This window comes from Phocoena sinus, chromosome 20 (genome assembly GCF_008692025.1).
Source record: "Phocoena sinus isolate mPhoSin1 chromosome 20, mPhoSin1.pri, whole genome shotgun sequence".
NCBI lineage: Eukaryota > Metazoa > Chordata > Mammalia > Artiodactyla > Phocoenidae > Phocoena > Phocoena sinus.
In genome coordinates, this window is record NC_045782.1 from 16507549 (window position 1) to 16527661 (window position 20113).

General features: G+C 54.2%; 1 protein-coding gene across 6 annotated transcripts; it reads right to left on the reverse strand.

Moving 5' to 3' along the window:
* Positions 1–1056: 1056 nt before the first annotated feature.
* Positions 1057–18760, reverse strand: LGALS9 (galectin 9). 6 transcript variants are annotated; one of them, XM_032615832.1, is made up of 12 exons: positions 18654–18716; positions 14366–14484; positions 12295–12386; positions 9573–9774; positions 8645–8755; positions 7086–7181; positions 5437–5472; positions 4836–4886; positions 4127–4171; positions 3572–3660; positions 3313–3475; positions 1373–1519 (listed from the first exon to the last, which is right to left on the reverse strand). In XM_032615832.1, the coding sequence occupies exons 2-12, from the start codon at positions 14390–14392 to the stop codon at positions 1373–1375; spliced, it is 1059 nt and encodes a 352-aa protein (XP_032471723.1). In that variant the 5' UTR covers positions 14393–14484; positions 18654–18716. The 6 variants fall into 6 exon arrangements, with proteins under 6 accessions (XP_032471721.1, XP_032471724.1, XP_032471726.1 ...); XM_032615830.1 differs by lacking the exon at positions 14366–14484 and having other exon boundaries at positions 1057–1519; positions 18654–18692; XM_032615831.1 differs by lacking the exon at positions 14366–14484 and having other exon boundaries at positions 1266–1519; positions 4127–4168; positions 18654–18713.
* Between the last annotated feature and the right edge of the window lie 1353 nt (positions 18761–20113).

Consider the following 20113-nt stretch of genomic DNA (forward strand, 5'->3'; position numbering starts at 1 on the left):
TCTCAGGAGGCGTCTCACATGGGGTGTGGCAGGGGTGCGAGGCTGCCAGGTCTTTAGCGAAGGCCTAGACCACAGCCCGGTCTTACGCAGTCACCGCCTTTTGCTCTGGGGCTGCCCGTTTCGTGAAAGTTTGGCCAGTAATGATTTGGGCCCTGGGTGACAACACAGGCGAGGCTGGGCTGCGTGTCAAGGACTTGGCAGTGAGGGAAGGACACACATCTTTCACGGGGAAGGCTTCTCAAGGGACTGAGCCCGGTGACAGCAAGGAAAGAACTCAGCCAGGGGCTAAGCGAGGGTTTGGCAAAATCTGGCTCCCGGCTTGGGTTGGGCCTCTGTCTCACTGGCTCCCCGGCCCACTTCTCCCCTCCACCACTCCTGCTCGGGTCCAGTAGTGGGGGAGAAAGGGGCATGCGACCTCAGCGTGCAGCAGACCGCCTGGGATCTTGTCACGTCGCAGGCGCTGAGGAGGTCCGAGGCAGGGCCGGGGATTCACGCCCCCAGGTGCTGCTGGTACTGCTGGTCTGAGGACGCTCTGAGCCCCACCCTGGTTCCCGAGGACAGGATTCTTGGAGCTAGCAGGATGCGTTGGCATCATGGGGACACAGAGCCGGTCCCCACGCCCTGGCTCAGTGACTGGCAGAACCCCGCACGCTGAATCTCTTTCTCCCACGCACACCCTGACCCCTGACACCAGGGGACCCACAGCAGAAGCACACAAACAGGCCTCTCTTCCGAGTCGGCTTCTCGGGAGCCCAGCCCAGCCCTTGGCCCATCTCAGAAGCATGGGGCCATTTCCTGGGTTCACCTCCATCGCCAAGCTTCCTGAGTCAGCGATGCCTGTCCAAGAGGCCTGAGCTTTCTCCCACACCCTTGTGGGGTTTGTGGAGGACCCGCTGGGAGCAGGCCCGGAGGTCAGGAACCCCCCGCTGATCCAAGTGAGCCCGTGCTCTCGCCCCCTTCTTCCCTCAGCCTGGACCTCCCCGATTCCAGAGACTCCAGAAGGTCTCCAAACTCAGTTACCAAACCATGGCCATCCCAGGCACACGTGCCGACAAGCATTGTTCTTTCTTTCTTTATTCGAAGGACACTGGGAAAGGGGAGAGCCCCCTGCTGAGAAGGCTCCTGTCCGTTGGTGGGGACCAGTGGGGTGTCATCAGGGTAGCTTTCTGGGAGGAGGAGAGGTTAAAGATTGGAGGAAGGGGAGGGGCCGAGGATACAGCCTCCTGCGTGAGTGACAGCTAGCGGTGTGGGACGAGGTGGACTTGGCCAGAAGCAGAGCCAGCCAAGGACGTGGTCTCTCCAGCAAAGCTCAGGATCCGGGGCAGGTGGGGGTGATGAGCAGAGCCAGACAGCAGCCCAGGGCAGGGCTGGCCTATGTCTGCACGTGGGTCAGCTGGATGTCGCCCCCCACCTCCAGGCTGTTGATGGCGGGCAGGTTCTTCAGGCGGTGGTAGTATTCACACAGGTGCTGGCCATCCACAGCCAACTTGAGGCAGGAGCCTTCACACATGATCCACACCTGGACGAGAGGCCCCGGCATCTGTACCCCGCCTGGACTGTCCTCAAAGCCAAAGGCAGCCTCACGTCTGCCTCCCTCCTTCCCACCTTCCCCAAACGTTAGTTAAGCAAGACCCACACCTGCGTTTGAGACACACCGAAGGATTCACTCTTCCCCGAACACGCCTCATGCTCTCCTTCCCTGTGCTTTTACATATTCTGTTCCTCCCCCCAGAATACCAGTCCCCCCGGGCACCACGCTCTGCACACCTTGTCCGCGTGGATCACTGCTACTCCCTCTTCAGGACTCACCCTCCTGCAGCCAGCCTTCCCGGCCTTTCCCCAACTCCTGAGCCCCTCCTAGCTGAGTCAGGCGCTGCCCTCAGGCTGTGTCCCGCACCCCTATCCTTACCCTCTGGCTGGACCCTGAGCCTCTAGGGACACAAATGCTGGCCTGTGTCATCCATGCTCCTAGGACCCTGCACACAGGAGTGCTGAGCCTCTGCACTCCTGCTGCGTCAGCCTCCTAACTTGTCTCTTCCACCCTGACATTCTCCCAGAGGCGGTGGCAGCACAGCTGTTAAAATACCATCGTCCCCATCACACAGCTAACAGCAGCAGCAGAGTCACGGCGCACCGGGCACTGTCCTAAGCGTGTCACAGACTCGATTTCATTTCCTTCTTCCATCTCTGTGAGATCACTGTTACTAGCAGTCCCATATTTTAGATAAGGGAACGGAGGCACAGAGCTGTTAAGACACTTGCTCAAGGTCACACAGCTATCAAAGTATATTGCTCTCTGGCTTGAAACACACCAACACCCTGGGCTAAAATCCAAAATCCATGACCCACAAGGCCCTACATCGGTCATTTTCAACCCTGGGTGAGGAGTATTAGGGCACATTTAAAAATACGGGTGTCCAGGCTCACCCTCTCGTGGGCCTGGGGTGGGACCAGGCATTGCTTTTTCTTTTTCAAGCTCTCAGGTGATTTGAGTACGTAGTCAGGTCCGAGAACCCAGCTCTGTGTCGTCCGGGCCGCCAGCAGTGCCACCCGCCACCTCCCCATCCTCGCTCTCCCAGAAGCCCCGGGGCCTCCTGCTTCCTAGACAGGCCACGACCATGACCCTCTGCCTCGGCGATAATATCAGCTCCCTCTGCTGCCCCTTAGAGTTTTTGCAAGGTGGGCTCCTCCTACCACTGAGGTCCCGCCTGCGCTGGGGCCTCCTCCAAGGTCTGCCCCCACCTAAGGAAGCATGGCCCCTGCCCAGGGCTCACTTATTTCTTATTCTACTTTCCCCTCCACGTAGTACCCGTTGCTGTTCTGCAGCGATCTCTCCGTACATTTGTTTCCTTGTTCCTCCCCGACCTTGATTGTAAACTCCATGGGGGCAGGACCTGGACTGTTTCCTCATTGCCCCCCAGTACCTGGGGTGCTTGCTGCTCAAAGTGGGCCTGGATGAAATAGCTGATAAATGACTGTTGAATGAATGAGTGAGTGAGTGAGTGAATGGATGACACCTCATTCTTGAGTTCGATTTGGCACTGATTGGCTGTGTGACCTTCGCAAGTAACCTGCACATGTGAGTTAGTCTCATCTGTAACAGCAGGTGGTACCTGCCACCTGCCTTATGTGGGACAGTGACAGTAAAATGATAGTAGCAGTAATTTGGGGAACACTTTCCCCTCTTCTGGGCCCTGTCCTCACCCCAGAGGCGTCAGCTCCTGTCTCGATCAAGGTGCCCCCAGATGACCTCCACCCGCTACTCCACTGCCCCTCGAGAGCCCCTCCCAGCTCGGGGCTGCAGCATCTCACCGAGAAGCTCTGGCCTCGGAAGAAGGGCATCTGTCGGGGCAGGCTTCGCTCCTCAGTCCCCCAGCAGCTGTTGATTTGCGTGTTGCGGACCACGGCATTCTCATCGAAGCGGGGGTTCAGGTGGAAGGCGATGTCTCTCCCAGAACACAGGTTGATGTAGAACCTGGGGATGGGCCGCTCCCATGGACTCTCTGCCCCGAGCTGGGGAATGGCCCGAATGACCTTGGGGTGTCTCTTCTCCCCAGGAACCCTGTCTTACCTCTGAGCACTGGGCAGGACGGTACCCGACACCATGATGCTCTTGGAGGGGTACAGCCCACCGGGGATAGAGGTGAAGAAAGGTATCGGCTGTGGGGAGGAGGGGGCAGGTCAGACGGCAGCGGCCAGAGCAGCCGCCGCTGCAAGAGAAACTTCATGACAACTTCTGTGCATTTGGACTGTCAGTCGACAACTTAACTGTGCTGTATCTTCAAGAAAGAACTCCATGGTATCTTTACTTGGCTCAGTAAATGGCAAAGGAAAACTTTCCAGCATTCCTCAAATTAACAGGCATTTACTATCATGAAAAGAGCTTTGGTTGGACACAAAGGATGCTTGGGCTGAGAAGGGAAGACCGTGTAGTATGCTCATGGTGAAGGGACAATTTTCAAGGTGAAAGCCCCTTTCCTGAGTCTTCTAAGTTACCTGGAAGTTTCCAGAACTTCAGTTTACTAAGGGACTGCTTTTCATTTTGTAAGCTGCCCTCCCCTCTTCCCCTAACCCAACCCTGCACAACACAAACCAGAACTCCACCCCTCCCAGAGAAACCACTTACATAGGTTGGGTTGGGATATGCCATGGGTGGGATCATGGGATTCTGCTGAAGAGAGATCGGGAAATTCAGTACGGGAGTGTGCGCACACACGCACGCACACGCGCACGCACACGCGCACGCACACACACACGCACACGCCCTTGCACGTTCTAGAGGCGATGCTCCAATGGGAGACTGAGGTCGTGAGGCTTCAGGCGTTGGATTCTCCCGGTCACCTTCCTCCCCATGTCAGCCTTGGCAGGACTCCTGCTGTGTTCCTGGATCCCATCATGGTCACCTGCCCCTCACCCCCTCCAAGGGCAGCCCCACTGACTCCAGGCCCCCCGTGTGCTTTGCACTGGTGCAGGAGGAGGAGAAGCAGCCTCAGCCTATCAGCAGTGACATCCTGGGGGCTTGTCCTCAGGATGGAGGGTCTCATATCCAGATACTGGGACCACTGCACTCCCCTCTCAGGGACAGAAGGACCGGTTTTCCTGTTGGTCCCTAGGGTCCTATTTCTTGGGTCGTTGGGTAAATCCAGCCTGATCCAGAATCTCTACTGTCCCAAGGAGAGTTTTACGTGCGTTTCTCCTAAGCAGAGGGCCCAGCCCCAAATGTCCCCATCTTCCTTGCTAAACTGCTTTCTTCCTGACTCTGGGCCTAGAGAATTCACTCCTTGGGAAAGGGGCACGTGGTGGGGCTGTGAGCTGACCAGAGCGTTCAGACTTACAGGGAACATCTGTCCAGGGGTGCTCTGCACCGTGTGGATGACGGTCTGAGTCTGGAAGAAAGAAGCCCCATTATTAACCGGCTCTCACCGGTGTGAAGACTGCCACCTGCCACCAGAGGGCACCACTTAACACACTCCTCTTAGGTGAGGTCATCTTGAGCTAGTAACCAGCCCCATCAGCCTGACCAGACGCCCCAAAATTGGCAGGTAGAGGTGTTTCTTCTCTGGAGAAGAAACATGGCTGCATTTGTGGCCTGTGGCCTGCATCTTTCTCAGGGGAATCTCTCTAGCACAGCCTCGCTTTGCAGAAGGAAGAAGTGAACGTGGGGCCTTGGTGTCCCGTGGCTGCCCACAGAGTGGCAGGGCCTTGAGCAAACCAGCGGCCACTGGGGCTCCTTCCCGATTCATCAGGGCCAGCCACCCCTCCCCGCACCCCGAACTCCCTCCCACCATCACCCCAGCCGGGCAGATGGCCCAAGGGTCTGGCCTTGGCGGCCCTTCCCTCCAATGGGAGAGGCTCCATGCTTGACTCCGCCTCCTCCTTTTAACCCACAGGAAAAGCCGAAGTGAAGAGATTCCGAAGAGAGAGCAAGACACTTACAATGGGAGCCGAGCCGGCCGGCCAGATCCTTGGAGGCTGAAGGGGATGAGAAACCACAGTGGTGGTTAACGCTGGTGCCACACGAGGGTAACACGGCGGTGGTAAGAAGCTGTGGTAAGAAATGCCTCCCCACACGCGGCCTCCCTCCTGAGCCTTCTGGGCGCCCAGATTCTCACCCAGCATCCCGGGTACACTGTGGTTATGCAGGGGTGTTGGGGAGGGGGAACATTCCCATTGGCTCCTTCAGAAGGAGAGGAGGGTGTGTCTGATGCAGACCATTTAGCTCCCGGAGGCCAAGCCATTACTCCGGATGCCACATTTCACCCATAAGGTGAAAACTTACATTGGCTGAAGGCCTGCTGTCTGCCAGGCTCTGGCTTCAAGACTTTACAATGAGGGAGGCATCCTTGCCTTCTATTTTGCCGGTGAGGCAACTAGTCTCAGAAAGGTTAGGCAACTTGCCCGAGCTCACCCAGGTAACAAGAGAGAAAATCCAGCTGGTACCCAGTTCTGCTGATTGTATCCACCACACCCTGTCCTCCCCAGGCCAGGGCCAAAGTCGGGCTGCCCTGCAAAGGCTGCCTGCGGCCCCACCAGTCCTGCGTCCGCATGGCAGAAGGCAGGTGCCCCAGCTGCGCCGTGCTGGGCCCGGGGAGGCTGGGTAAAGAGACGGCCTTCCTCCCAGTCCCTGCTGCTCAAGTGGCCAAAGAAAGGGCCAGGCCTGCTCCCCTTCCTGTCCGGGCCCCAGCCTTCACCCGGCAGACTGTTCCTCTCGCAAACCTATTCCACATTCACTAACAGAGTCCCTACTGCATGCCGGGCACTGTGCAAAATGCTAGGGATACACAAATGAACCAGCTACAATCCCAGCCCACAAAGGGCCTGGTGGGTGTAGGGAAGGAGGGAGGAGAGTGGTGAGGAGACACACATAGACACAATGATAGCAGGACGTGGTGACTGGAATAGCACAGAGATATCCAAAGTCTGTGGTGACTCAGGAGGGCATCCAGCGATCTGCTCCAGGGACGGTGCTCCAGAGGAGTGACACTTAAGGAGAGCTGTGAAGGGCCATTTGGGAGTGGCTGGATGTGGGTGGCAAAGGGTGCTTTCAGCACTGGGACAGCATGTGCAGAAAGCACAGTGGCCTGAGAGAGCCCCAAGTGAGCAGTGGAGGCTGCGTGAGCTTCCTGGGTGAGGGATGAAGCCGGGAGGGAGGCTGGAGCAAGATTGGGGAGGATTCTGCAGGTCCTGCTATCTGGACTTTATCTAGAGGGACTTGGGGCCTTTAGGACTTTAAAGCAAGGGGAGGACGTGATCAGATTTGTGCATAGGAAGGTCACTTGTGGTGGGTGAGTGGGGTGTGGGGAACCAGGCCGTGGTCGGAGTGTTGAGGGGGCAGGTGGCCTGGACCAAGGCAGTGGCTTTGGGAAGAGAGGTACTGGTGCCCTGGAGAGATAAGGAGAGAAAGGAAGAGCCAAGGACAGCTCCCAGGTCCCCAGCTCTGCACCCGGGGCTGTGGATGGAGGCAGGGAACCTTTGGGCATGACAGGCCCTGGAGACCCTGGCTGGCGTGCTGGCTGGCCCAGCGTCTCGAGTGCTCTGTCCTTCCTGCTGACAGCTCAGCCTCCCCAGGCCTCCACTGAACTCACTTTCGGTTTGCGCCCCTTGGGCTTGGGTGGGAAACAGGCAGCCTGGGAGAACTGCACCGTGGAGAAGGCGGGCGGGATGAGAGCTGCGCCGGTGTTCTGTTAAAACAAAAGGTCCCATGGGCTGAAGAGAAGCACTAACAGAAGAGGGGAAAAGCAGAGGCCACAGGCAAGAGGGAGACAGACAGGCAAGCAGGGGGAGCGGGGGTGTCCAGGACGGGCAGAGGGAAGGTTAGGCTCCAGGGAGTGATGGCAGGCTGGCTGTCTCTCTCTCCACCTCCGTCTCTCTCTCCTCTCTCCCCAACCCCACAGGGGGAGTTAGGGAGGGAAGGAATATGAGAGATGAGGACCAAAGAGAAAGGGCCTCATATCTGTCAAGGGCCTGCTATGTGCCTTCCCATCTCAGGGTACACACTCAAATACCAAAGTGGTGCTGATGGCTCCCAACCAGCAGCCTGGGGCCCTGCAGAATGTGGGCCCAGCATACCCCAATCTTTCCAGTTTTCACAAAAAACCAGAAATCCAGATTACCATGTGCTATCGCCTGACCTTTTTTTTTTTCTAAACTGTGGTGAAATGCACATAAAATTGACCATCTTAACTATTTTGAAGTGTATAGTTCAGTGACATTAAGTCGACTCCCATAGTTGGGCAACCATCACCACCATCCAGCTCCAGAACTTTTTCACCTTGCAAAACTTCTGCTGAGAGACTTCACTGGTGGTGCAGTGGTTGAGAATCCACCTGCCAATGCAGGGGACAGGGCTTCGAGCCCTGGTCCAGGAAGATCCCACATGCCGCGGAGCAACCAAGCCCATGCGCCACAACTACTGAGCCTGCGCTCTAGAGCCCATGTGCCACAACTACTGAAGCCCACGTTCCACAACTACTGAAGCCCGCGCGCCTAGAGCCCCGCTCAATGCAATTAGAGAAGGCCCACGTGCAGCAACAGAGACCCAACGCAGCCATAAATAAGTAAATTAATTAATTAATTAAAACAAAACAAAACAAAAAGCTTCTGCTGACCTTTTAGATGCTGGTAACACATTCAAAAATTTTAAAGCACAGAGAGGGTCAAATAGACCCAAGTGTGGCCCACACAGGCTGTTCTGTGACCTCTGATGTGTATCGCCTCATTGAACTCACACAAGGACCTATGGGGTGGCAGAGACACTGCTCCTTCCACAGGTGAGGAAACTGAGGCTGGGAGAGGCGAAGTCACTTGTCTAAGATCCCCCAGCCCATGAGAATGGCAGAGCTGGAGATTTGAGCTGGATTCAGTTTGATTCCCAAACCTCGGGTCTTTCTAGAACCACACAGCCTCCTAACCAGGGTGGGAATGACAGAGATGAGTGGCCTAGGAGCCCGGGAGACTGAAGCAGGTGTCCCAGACAGAGAGAGCGACACAAGAAGGACAGGACGGGGGAGCCACAGGTGTGTCCCCAGAGCCACCTGGAAAGGAGACTGGCTGGCACTTTGGGGCCCACGCAGCAGGGCCTGGGCACAGTGGACCGGGCCCTGCACCCAGCCCCTGGGGGCGGGTGCCGGGTGGACAGTCTGACCTGAAAGCTGATGTAGGACAGCTGCACGGCGCCCGTGACGCAGATGGTGTTGACGCGGTGGAAGGGCACGCGGTGTGCGTACTGCATGAAGAGGTTCTTGTTCACCATCACCTGCCGAGATGAGTGCATGTTCCAGGAGGGGGTCCCTGGCCAGGTGGGAACTCACCCAAGCTTCTGGGACCCCTGCTTCTAGAAGTTTAGACCTGTGTCTAGTTTTCACATCCATCCCCTGTAGGTCGGGGGCATCAGCCTTCAGAGCTGCGCCAGCTACAGGAACATGCTTGTGATCCAAAGTGCATCCAAACACCATCCCTACGTGGCTCTGGTTGTTGGCTTTTTAGTTCTTATGATTGTTTGTTTATTGCAGTAGGTTTGTCTTTCTAATCTTAGGTCACCTGGGGTGTTACTGAAATATGCATACAAATGTTCCTGGGGAGCAGAGGAGAGGTGACGTCAGGTTGCATGTTGAGGGGTTGGGAACATCCGTGTTCACACAGAGAGGCATAGACACAGATGTACTCACCCCTTCTCCTGTCTCCCCAAGCCCAGAGACACTGCGCTGCTTGCAAAAGCAGTTTGCAATGCCCTGCAAAACTAAGTCATTAATAACACCTGGATAAAGGCTGCAACAATGTAACGAAAACAAATGTTACCAGGGTCCTGGCGTGGAGGAAGGGCAGAGGAACGGAAATAATTTGGACTTTAAAGACCCAGGAGGCCAAAAGGCACCATGGTGACTTATCTAGTGCTTATTTCCGTAGTAAAAGAAGCAACAGGTGCACGTGTAGGTGCAGGTGGAGGTGCGTAAGGAGACTGCATCCCTGCAAGCAACAAAGGTGTTGTTCACGTGACTTTAAACGCTATTCACTGCGCCTGATAAGGCTGGGGGACAGGCAGCTGAAGGGAAGAGAGGAGAGTTCCTGCTCACCTTGAACTCCGAGCTCTGTACCAGGAAGCAGAGCTCAAAGGGACACCCCCTCTGGAAGGGCATTTGCATCTTCCTTTCCTCAGCCCCCCAGCTTCCTTTCTGCTTTGTGTTGCAGACCACATATCCGCCTTCTTCAAACCGAGGGTTGAAGTGGAAGGCAATGTCATTGTCATTGTGGCCGGTCTGAAAGTTCACAGCAAACCTAGGCCAAGGGAAATCAGACAGTGCTCTCGGTATCCTGGTTTACTGCCAAGGGTGGGAACAGGAGGGTCTCACGCCTTCGACTGACATTCATCTGGCATCCTGCCTACAACCTGCGTGGCTGGTTTGTACCCATCCTTAGTTGTTGCCATCTTTTTTGCTCACCTGATTTGCACTTAGTATGTTTTCGAGCAGTTACCACATTTTGCCCTTACAGTGTGATTTTCTAAAAATAAGTAGAAAATGGGTAAAGAAATTTATCCAAGATGGAAGTCGAGAAATGTGCCTAGGAGTGAGAACCTTTTGCACCAAGTGGTCGCTCATTGGAGGCCAGCCCACGTCTGCTCAGTTGAGAGAGAAGAGGACAAGTGGGAAGAACACGTGACATTGATGGGACGCCTATAGAGATGGTGTCTAAAGGGGAGGCATAGAATAAACACTAGCTCTCCGGGCGTGGGGACCTCAGTGTGCGCGTCTGTCCCCCTGTAGAGGTTAGCGTGTGTCCACCTGACCTGAGTGAGGTCAGCAAGCCCGGACCCAGACCCCAGCTCTTCACTGTTTGTCATTTGCAACGAACCCACACCTCGCTACCCTCAAGCTGCCGCACCCTGGAAAGGGAGGGGCTGCCTTCCTTGGAGGATGAGGAACAAGGCGGCCAGGGGAAATCCCCAAGCAAGCAACTCTTTGTTCCCATCTCTCCTCGGAGGAAGCTCCTCACCATCCCAGCTTCCTTTGGGTACAGCCTTGACTCTAAGGTGAGGACTGAAACAAAAGAATCTTCCCAGGGACCTGGCTCACAAAGTGGGCGCAATAAATGTTTGTTCCGCCTCTTCCCAGACGGAGCTCACTCGTGTCCCCAAACCAAGTTCCAGTCTGAGGTTCTGAGGGTCTCCAGCGAGGAGCCTGTCTTTAACCGCCTTCCCTGAACTCAGCACCAGTGTGGTCCGCAGCCTGCCTCTCGGGGTCACTTTGGTCTCCCCAACAAACACACAGCAGTCAGAGAGCACGCCTCGCTCCCATGTCATGCCCCACAGAGCCAGGCACTGCCCTGCACCCAAGGGTGGCCCTCGATGGACAGAGCCCCTACCTGCATAGCCCCTCCACTTTTTTTTTTTTTTTTTGGCCGCATAGCTTGCAGCATCTTAGTTCCCCAACCAGGGATCAAGCCTGTGCCCCCTGCAGTGGAAGTGTGGAGTTCCGACCACTGGACCGCCAGGGAAGTCCCCAGAGCCCGTTCTCTTTCTCGGTTACGGGAGTTGTGTCCTGGATGCCGTCCTCAACACCGGAGCACGCCGTGAACCCTCAGCCAGCGGGGCCTGCGGGAAACTGGCCTGGCCCTGAGCCCAACCGCCCTCCCTCTGGGAATACCAAAGGGAAAGGAAGCTCCAAGTGACTCTGGAATGAGAAAATCTAAGTCCCTATTCCTCTTAAAGTGGAGAATAGTGTTTCTGAAATATCTCTGGGTGTAGTTTTCTCTTTGCGGTCCTCCGGCTTCATTCCTGTGTTCCTTTGAAAATTCCTGCCCCAGGGAAGGGAGAGAGCATAAGCTCCCATTGGAAGGGGGACCCTCGGAGGTAGGGAGAGATTCTATTAGACAGGGTGGGAGTAGAAAGCCCTCCTGCATTGGGAGAAAGGGTAGGCAGAGGAAGGGGGAGAGAGAAAGCAATGGAAGTTCAGAGTCGAGGTCTGGGACTCCCATGCTGGCAGAGTTTTAGGGGATGCCTAAAGTGGGTGCCTCACTTCCCTCCGAGTGCCCTGGGGGCACTCAGGGCTCTCAAAGTCCCATGGTCAGTGTGGCCATGTCCACCTGGAGGGGAAACAATGGCAGAGGAAGTCATCTAGAATCTAGATGCAGGGGTAGGGCTGGGCCTGGGAGGGGCCTGAAAGGATCCAGGAGGTCCCCAGGCCCCCGAGCCACCCGGACCTCAGCAGAGGTCAGCCAGGGCTCCGTGAGCATCCGAGGACCCTCCTGCCTCTGAGAATACGTGCAAGCTCTTCTCTTGGGAAGCCCCCTTGGGAGCTAGGAGGAGCGCTGGAAACAGCGCTAAGATATTTATTTTTTGAATTGACTTAGCATTTTCCAGAAAAGAGCTTGAAACTGAAAGAGACCAAATCACAACTTTGATGGCAAGTTTAACTATTTCCACGTCAGACCAAGTGAGGGTTCCGAAGTAGATGAGGGCAGCTATAGGAAATGAAGGAAGGTGTTGTTTTTGCAACTCTGGGTCATAGCATACAATGCTCAGTCCTAGAACTTCTGCCTCTGGGCTGGCCTGCTTCCCTCCTTAGACTGGGAGCTCTCATTGGCCCCTCCCCCGTCTTTGGGGAGTCTGGTTAATGGTGCCCTGGGCGCTACTGGCAGATGGCAGGAGTGCCGGTGCACTGTTGGCAGGGGCCGGGCCCTGCTCAGCCCTTGAGCCAGGTGCGGGCAGCTCGGAGGATGCTGGGTGGACACAACCTGAGCTGAGAGCGCCTTGGTTCGCTCAGGGGCAAGGCTGCGAGAAACAACAATTCCAGGTACCTGTTTCCGTTGGAATATATAACGGTCCCATTGATGGTGATCTGAAGTCCGTCCTGGAGACCCCCTTGGATTACCCCAGTGAAGGGGATGACCTGCGGGAGGAGACAGTGGTCAGCGGGCCGGCCTGCTTCTCTCCATCCCCTTCAGCACTTGCTGGGGGCTGGCCTGGGTGTCGGGCCCTGGGCTAGGGGCCAGGTGCAGCTGTGAGCAGGACAGATTGAGGCTCTGCTCCACGGACCTTCCAGGCCTGCACCGAGGAAGTCACACAGACGTTCTGAGGTTGTGAGAAGGAGATCCCTCCGGCTCTGAGAGGATGTGACAGGGACAGTGTGACGGCTGCTAAGAGGAAGAAGTGGCATGTGCACAGCCCTTAGATGGGAAGGAACCAGGGGAGTGAGGAGGGAGCTGCTGGACCCCAGGCCAGGTTCCTAGCAAAGTCCCCTGGCTGGGGACTCAGGGGGCCCAAGGGACCAAAGAGACCCACCAACCTGTTCCCGAGGATAAACCTTCTGCTCACCTGAGCAGGCCAAGAAGAAGGCATCCTCCCCTCTCCTGCCCATCCCACCCTGAGAACAGTGGTGACCGTGACCTTTGCCCTCCACCTCCTCAGAAAGTGCCTCTTCCCGGGTGCTCTCTGCAACCACGGGGCAGCCCCCTCTTCTGTTCCTGCTCCCGGGCTCCCATTCCTTCCCCCAGGCCCTTGGCATCCTCCAGAATCCTAATGTGACATCTCCACCCCTCCTAGGCCCCGTGACTTTGTCACATCCTCTTTCCTGAGCCTCTATAAAGGATCCATGGTTACTGTGAGGGATGCCTCGTTTTAGAGCCAGGCATACTCCAGATTTAAACCCTAATTTAGCTCCTTGTTAACTTAGCGGCCTTGGGAAGTTTATTTAACTTCTCTTTGCCTCAATTTCCTCATCTGTGAAATAGAGATGAATCCCACCTTCTGAGTGAGATTGATGATTGAGTGACAAAAAGCCTGTGGAAGAGACTGGTACATAGTAGGTTATCTCTATACTGCCCCTCTGCTTCCTTCCACCTTGGTCTCTCTAATCAAAATTCCTAAATTGTTTATGTCTCAAGTTTCAAAGCTTCCTTCCTGAATGCCTTTTACCTAATGTGGTTCTACAAACTGCCTTAAACACAGTCCTAGCTCCTAGTCAATTTTCACATTTTTCAAGTTGTTCAAGTCTTTTCTACCTTCTCCTTTAAGTGAATTCCTTACAAAAATTAAATGTGTGGGAAGAGATATGGGGACATATGTATAACTGATTCACGTTGTTATAAAGCAGAAACGAACACACCATTGTAAGGTAATTATACTCCAATAAAGATGTTAAAAAAAATTAAATGAGTACAGGAGCCAGGCAGGTGAGGTATATAGGTGAGCTGGCCAGGTAGGGTACAATAGAGAGTGGTAGGGACTGAGGCAAAGTAGACATCATGTTCCTTATCTAAAGAGGCAGTGTCCACTCAGCTGTAACCAGTGATTACCATCCAGGTCCAGTGTTGGCAGAGCTTCCAAGTCTTTAGGAGAAGACCAAAATCTGGAAATTTTTTTCAGTAAAACTTTCTAATTTCTGGGGGGATAATCCCTTAAAAAGGATTGTAGAAGAGTTCCTTTGTTATAGAGACATATAATGAAATATTTGCAGTGAAATGATATATCTAGATTTGCTTCAAAATAATCCAGAAGTGGAAAGGGAAGTAGGGTTGGGTAGAGATGAAGCAAGATAGGTCATGAGTTGAAACTGAATGACGGGTATGTGTTGTTTATGATACTATTCTCTCTAAATTTGCTTTAGCAACGAGTTAAAATAAACACTGTGCAGGCAAACAAAAAACACCCACCAGCCCAGTTCAGTCCTAGCCTATGTCCTTGAGTTGTACAACCACTCAGGATCCAGAGAAACCCCTCCTAACTCATGTGCACAGCTCGCCCTGGGAGATAACCTGTAACACCAGGATCCCATTCAGACAGACTCTGCTCTCCATGGACCTTTGGGAAAGGTGTCTCTTGTGGCACCTCAGGTTAGGTCTGAACTCTGCCATTAAATACTTTGGTGACCTTAAGCAAATCACGGCTTCTCCACATCTCTGAGTTCTTTCTGTTGTCTCTGTCCACGCCAGTGATTTTGAAGAAGTAGAATCAGCCTGACACAGTTATAGACCAGCATGCCGTACTTCCTGGAAAAAGAACCCCGTCATTTGTTTGTTGAAGCCTGAAGTTCTCTTAAGAGCCTTTCACACCATCATGACAGGGCTTAAAATGCATACTCCTGGCAAGTGTGGGCCCTTCCCTTAAGCATATTCACACTAACGTATAAAGAACTGAAAGCAGAGTGTGTTGGGATGGGGTCATCAGAGCACAGAAGGAGGCAGAATGGAGGAAGCCATGTGTGGATAATGGGGGCGGGCAGTACAGGTTAATCTTAAGGAAGGATTTCCCCCAAGAAAATCTTTGTGAGATTTTGTTGTCTTAAATGGTGCCCTCAAATTCTGAAACACAAGATTACTTCATATTGAGTATAATCCTAAAGGCAAGATTATTCACTGCCACATTATAATTGCAAAACATTGGAAAGAGTCCAAAAGTCCACCAAGAAGAAAATGGTGAAATTAATTACGGTATTTCCATACAATGGATTCTATGGAGGCTGAACATGAAGAGAAGAGGAAGAAGGGGACTTTGAGAACTGATACAGAATGATGCCACGTGTATTATTTAAAAAATGGGTTGGGGAGGCTATATACATATATTTACTTATCATGAATAAAACATTTCTGGAAGGATTCAAAGAAACTGCTAACATTGGTTGGCTCCAAGGAGGGTATGGTAGACTAAATGATTACCACCCTCCCCTCTGTCCCACCAAAAATGTCTACATTCTAATCCCTGGAAGTTGTGAATATGTTGCTTTACACGGCAAAAGGGATTTTGCATATGTAATTAGGTTGAGGATCTTGAGATGTAGAGGTTATCCTGGATTATCCAGGTGGGCCCAGTGTAGTCACAGGGTCCCCAAAGAGGGAGGCAGAAGAGGAGAATTGGTAGTAGGAGATGTGACAACAGAAGCAAGAAGCTGCTGGCTTTAAAGGAGGAGGAAGGGGCCACAAGCCAAACGCAAGCAGGCAGCCTCTGGAAGCTGGAAAAGGCAAGGAAACATTCTCCGGACTTCCCTGGTGGCACAGTGGCTAAGAATCCGCCTGCCAATGCAGGGACACGGGTTTGAGCCCTGGTCCGGGAAGATCCCACATGCTGCGGAGCAACTAAGCCCTCGTGCGCCGCAACTACTGAGCCCACATGCCACAACTACTAAAGCCTGCGTGCTCTAGGGCCCGTGCTCCACAACAAGAGAAGCCACCCGCAGTGAGAAGCCCGTGCACCCAGAAGCCTACGCACCGCAACGAAAAGTAGCCCCCGGCTCACAGCAACTAGAGAAAGCCCACGCGCAGCAACAAAGACCCAATGCAGCCAAAAAAATTAAAATAAAATGGAACAACCACTTAAAAAAAAAAGATGAAAACATTTGAGATTCAACAGTTGCAGAAAAAAAAAAAAAGGAAACATTCTCCCTGAAGCCTCCAAAAGGAAATAGCCTTGCTGACACTTGGATTTTAGAGTTCTGACCTCCAGAACCGTAAGAGAATAAATTGGTATTGTTTTAAGCCTGGCTGGCCAAGGACCCCTCCGTGCGTGTATGTGTGCGTGTGTGTATGTGTGCGTGTGTGTGCGTGTGCGCACGTGTGCGTGTATGTGCCGTGTGCGTGTGTATGTGTGCGTGTGATCTCAGCAGGAAACAGCAGCACATGCTTTTGCTTTGTATGACTTAGGAGGATGGATTTTTATGCTGGATTTATGGTCCCCACAGCTTGGGCTCACCTTCCAGCTCCCTGTGCTGGCAGCTCTGATGTTGAACAAGTCACTTGACCTGCCTGCACCCCAATTCCCTCTCCGGAACAGTGAGACAATAGCATTGCCAGCCTGGCAGTGTGCTTAGGAGGATTAGGTGAAAAGCTAAGTGGAAAGCCCTTGGCTGGAAGGCCTTGACAATAGCAGCTGTCTGCATAAGGATGACTTAATCTTTCTGCTGGGTCAGAACTTGCTCTCAGCTCTGGGCTGTGCCTGGAGGCTGCGGATTTTTTCCTCCTCTTCCTATCCGGTCCAGAAAGCAGAGTCAGGCCCTACAGGCCAGAGGGTGGCAGCCCCTTCTGGAGGCCCAGTGTCACAGAGGCCACCCAACCACAGCTGACACAGGGGGCTCACCCAGAGGGGGCAGCTTTTAGCCAAAGGGACTGCCGCCCTTCTGGTGGCCAACCTTCCCCGTCTGTGTTATCTTGTTATCCTCACAACGACCCTGGCCATTATTAGTGCCACATTACAGATGCAGAGATAGGCACAGGAAGGTTGCATAACTTGCCCAAAAGCCACACATGCTTTTAACCCATGCTTTTAACCACCACACGGTCTGCTCCTCACGATGAAGCCCAGAACATCCTCGCTCCTGGCTCACCGAGTGTTCCCCTGGACCAAACAGCGAGTCCTGTCCTGACTGTGACACCAGCTGCCCTCCTGGCCCTCTGGGGGCTGGACCAGATGAGGCCGGCAGGGCCTCTGTGGGCGAGGAATGGGGGGGGCTCCAGGGCAGGTCCTGGGGGCATGCCCTCCTCAGCAGACAGGCAGGGCAGAGGACCTTCCCACTGTATTTGGAGGAAGTGAGGTCCCAGGTACTCAGGTCAATGGCTGCCTGGGAGAGGGTGGCTACGTGGGCTGGACGGTGCTCCGGGTGCCTGTGAGGCCCTGCACCCAGCCTCTTTCTGGCCTGGACTCTTCCAAGGCCCTGTTTTGACTCTCTGCTCCCATAGAAGGAGTTTCCTTCTGATTTAAAAACCTTTGGCTTTTTGAGTCCAAGGGTTAGAAAGTAAAAACATGTCACCAGAATAATAAAACGTCAGGCCCTGGAAGGGACTGCGGGTTGCCCATCTGATGGAGCAAGAGGCCCAGGTGACACGTTCTGACCCCGAGGCCATGGTGGAGGCACCTACTGGGTGGCCCAGCTTCCTCCAGCCCCACCCTGGGAGCCCTCACGAGATGGACGGAGTGGCACTTGGACTACTGCCCAGAGCAAAACAGGCCACGCCGGGGCCCCTGCAGAGGCGGGCTGGCCTGTTTGCCCCCCAGCAGCTCCCCAGCACCTATTTCCGCCCACCCCCGCTCCCCACGAAGGGCTCCGTCAGCCCACCTTGCCAGCCTCTTGGGAAGCAGAGGCCGGGAGAGGCTCCTACTGCAGGGTCCGGCCCAGGACACAGTGACCACAGGAATCCTCCTGGGCCTCGGCTGCCTCCTGCAGGCCCCACGTCAACCCTCAGTGCTCTCTCTGGGGCACCTCCTTCCTCTGGGGCGGGGCGGGTGGTGGGGGAATCAAGACACTTCCCTCCTCGGCCACTTACCATCTGGGGACATTTGACAAATGGCCGCCGCCTCTCTGAGCCTCAGTTTTCCATGTGCGACACGGGGATGATGAGGTTTTAAAAAGGCCGCCTGCTACAGGGGCTCCCCAGAGAAAGCAAAAAGGCAGAGAAGCAGCCCTTTGCACCCCACAGTGCAGGGGCAGCCCCGCTCCCCCCCCTAACTCCAGAGATGGTCCCTCTCAGGACACCCTTGACCTGCCCTGCCTTGTTCACTCACCCCTCAGGGAGCAGACACCTCCTTGGGAGGCCTTCCCTGCTGCCCCCAGACTCGTAACAATTTCTAAACACTTCCAGAGCACCCACAGTGGGCCAGACACCATTCAAGCTCTCTCGACGTGCCTGCCCCACTTAATCCTTACCTCAGCCCTGGGCAGTGACTTAAGGATTATCCCCATTATACAGATGCAGAAACGGAGGCTCAGAGAGGCAAAAATAACTTGCTTGAGGTCACCCAGCTAGTAAATGGCTGACCCCAGAGAGGCCACCTTCAAGTAAATGCCCTTCACTGCCGTGCTGGGTTGTTAATCTCCCCAGAAGCCTGTTTAATTCTCCCTTCATGCAAAAAAAGCCATCACTTTTCTAGCTGTTACTTAGCCCTTCTTTCCCCCAATGAAACACCTAGAACAGGAGAGGCACCGGAGAGAGCTCAGTAAGCGTTTGTCGGACGCACACATCCCGGTGATGCTCACCCCCTCCAGCCCTGAACGGCACCAGGGAGACGGTAGTGCGGAGCAGAAGTTGTGTGTCAGGGTTGCCCCAGCTGGCATTTCTGCCCTTGTGGTGTTCTCTTTGGGATGCCACCCACTTCCACCTGCACGAGCTGCTTCCTCAGAGCCCCACAGCTGTTTCCCCCTGGCTGAGGCTACCCACGGCCCGGAACTCACTGGGCTCAGGTAGGGAGGCTGGGCGCCGCCGAAGGCCATCTCTCCACCGTCTCCGTGGCCGCTGCCACTTTGCACACTGACAGGGCAGTCCTCTGCACTGGGGAGGACTTAACAAAGAAATAGAAACCAAAGCAATTTGGCACTTATTCAATGGGGAGGAGCCAGGAGCAAGAGGAAGTGGGTTTAGAGAAAGGGAGAAAGGTAGGTTGCCGAGGGAGGAGAGTGGAGGATAATACTTGGGAGAGGGAAGTGGGTGATCCTCACCCCGTGCCCTTTCCCACAGAGGTTCGTGTAGGCTCAGAGATCCTGACCACATTCACACTGCCGCGAGCTACCAGACGACACTATCCGTGAACGTGTGGCTGTGTCACGAGTGTCCAGAGAACAACGGTGCTGCCTGTGCACGGGTTGGTGGTGGAGCTGGGAAAGCCTGGTTATACCCATTTTCCAGACAGAGAAACTGAGGCTCAGAGAGTCTTGAGGGTCATGCCCAAGGTCACACAGCTCACTAGTGGTATCCCGAGCCATATGAGGCTACTTAGGTTCTCAAAAAGGCATTCTTCCCCTTTAAAATTCTATTCCTCATATAAAAACATAATCACGTAGGGACTTCCCTGGTGGTCCAGTGGTTAGGACTCTGCTCTTCCACTGCAGGGGGCATGGGTTCTATCCCTGGCTGGGGAATGAAGATCCTGCATGCCGCCGGCACGGCAAAAAAGAAAAAAAAAAAAATCAGGACTTCCCTGGCGGTCCAGTGGGTAAGACTCTATGCTCCTAAAGCAGGGGGCCCTGGGTTCAATCCCTGGTCAGGGAACTAGATCCTGCATGCATGCCACAACTAAGAGTTTGCATGTTGCAACTAAAAAATCCTGTGTACCGCAACTAAGAAACAGTGCAGCAAATAAATAAATAAATAAATCTTTAAAAAATAATCATAATCACGTAGAAAGAAAATGTTTTGCAAACAGAAAACTTCGTAACAGAGTTACCTTATCCTTGTGTATAATGATGCCCTGGGAGCTTCTGATCCCTCCTCATCTATGAATTCCTCCCCCTTCTCTTCTCTCCCTTGATTCTGGGCTTTAGAATGGGGAGTGGAGAAGTCTTGGACGTAACAGAACATTCCAAGTGACCTGGAGGTGGGGGCAATATATTGAATAAACTGTCTTTAATTGGCTCCAGCACCTTATTAAAGGAAATGATTGACTGAAACAGAGACTCAGGATCAGCTGGGTCGGGGAGGGGCGCAGGGAGGAAAGACATAGTGACAATATACTTAGCTGAAGTCAAGCAGGTTCTCAACATGTGCTAGAGACAGGGCCCCGCAGTCAAGCCTGGATGATCAGCTAAGGGTCCTACAGGCACCGCGTGGGTAGCAGGTACCCTGGGGCCGTGCACATGTCTGCACCTCTCTCCCTTCTTTTGTGCTTGCCTGAGTGCCCCAGAATTTGCAAAGACTG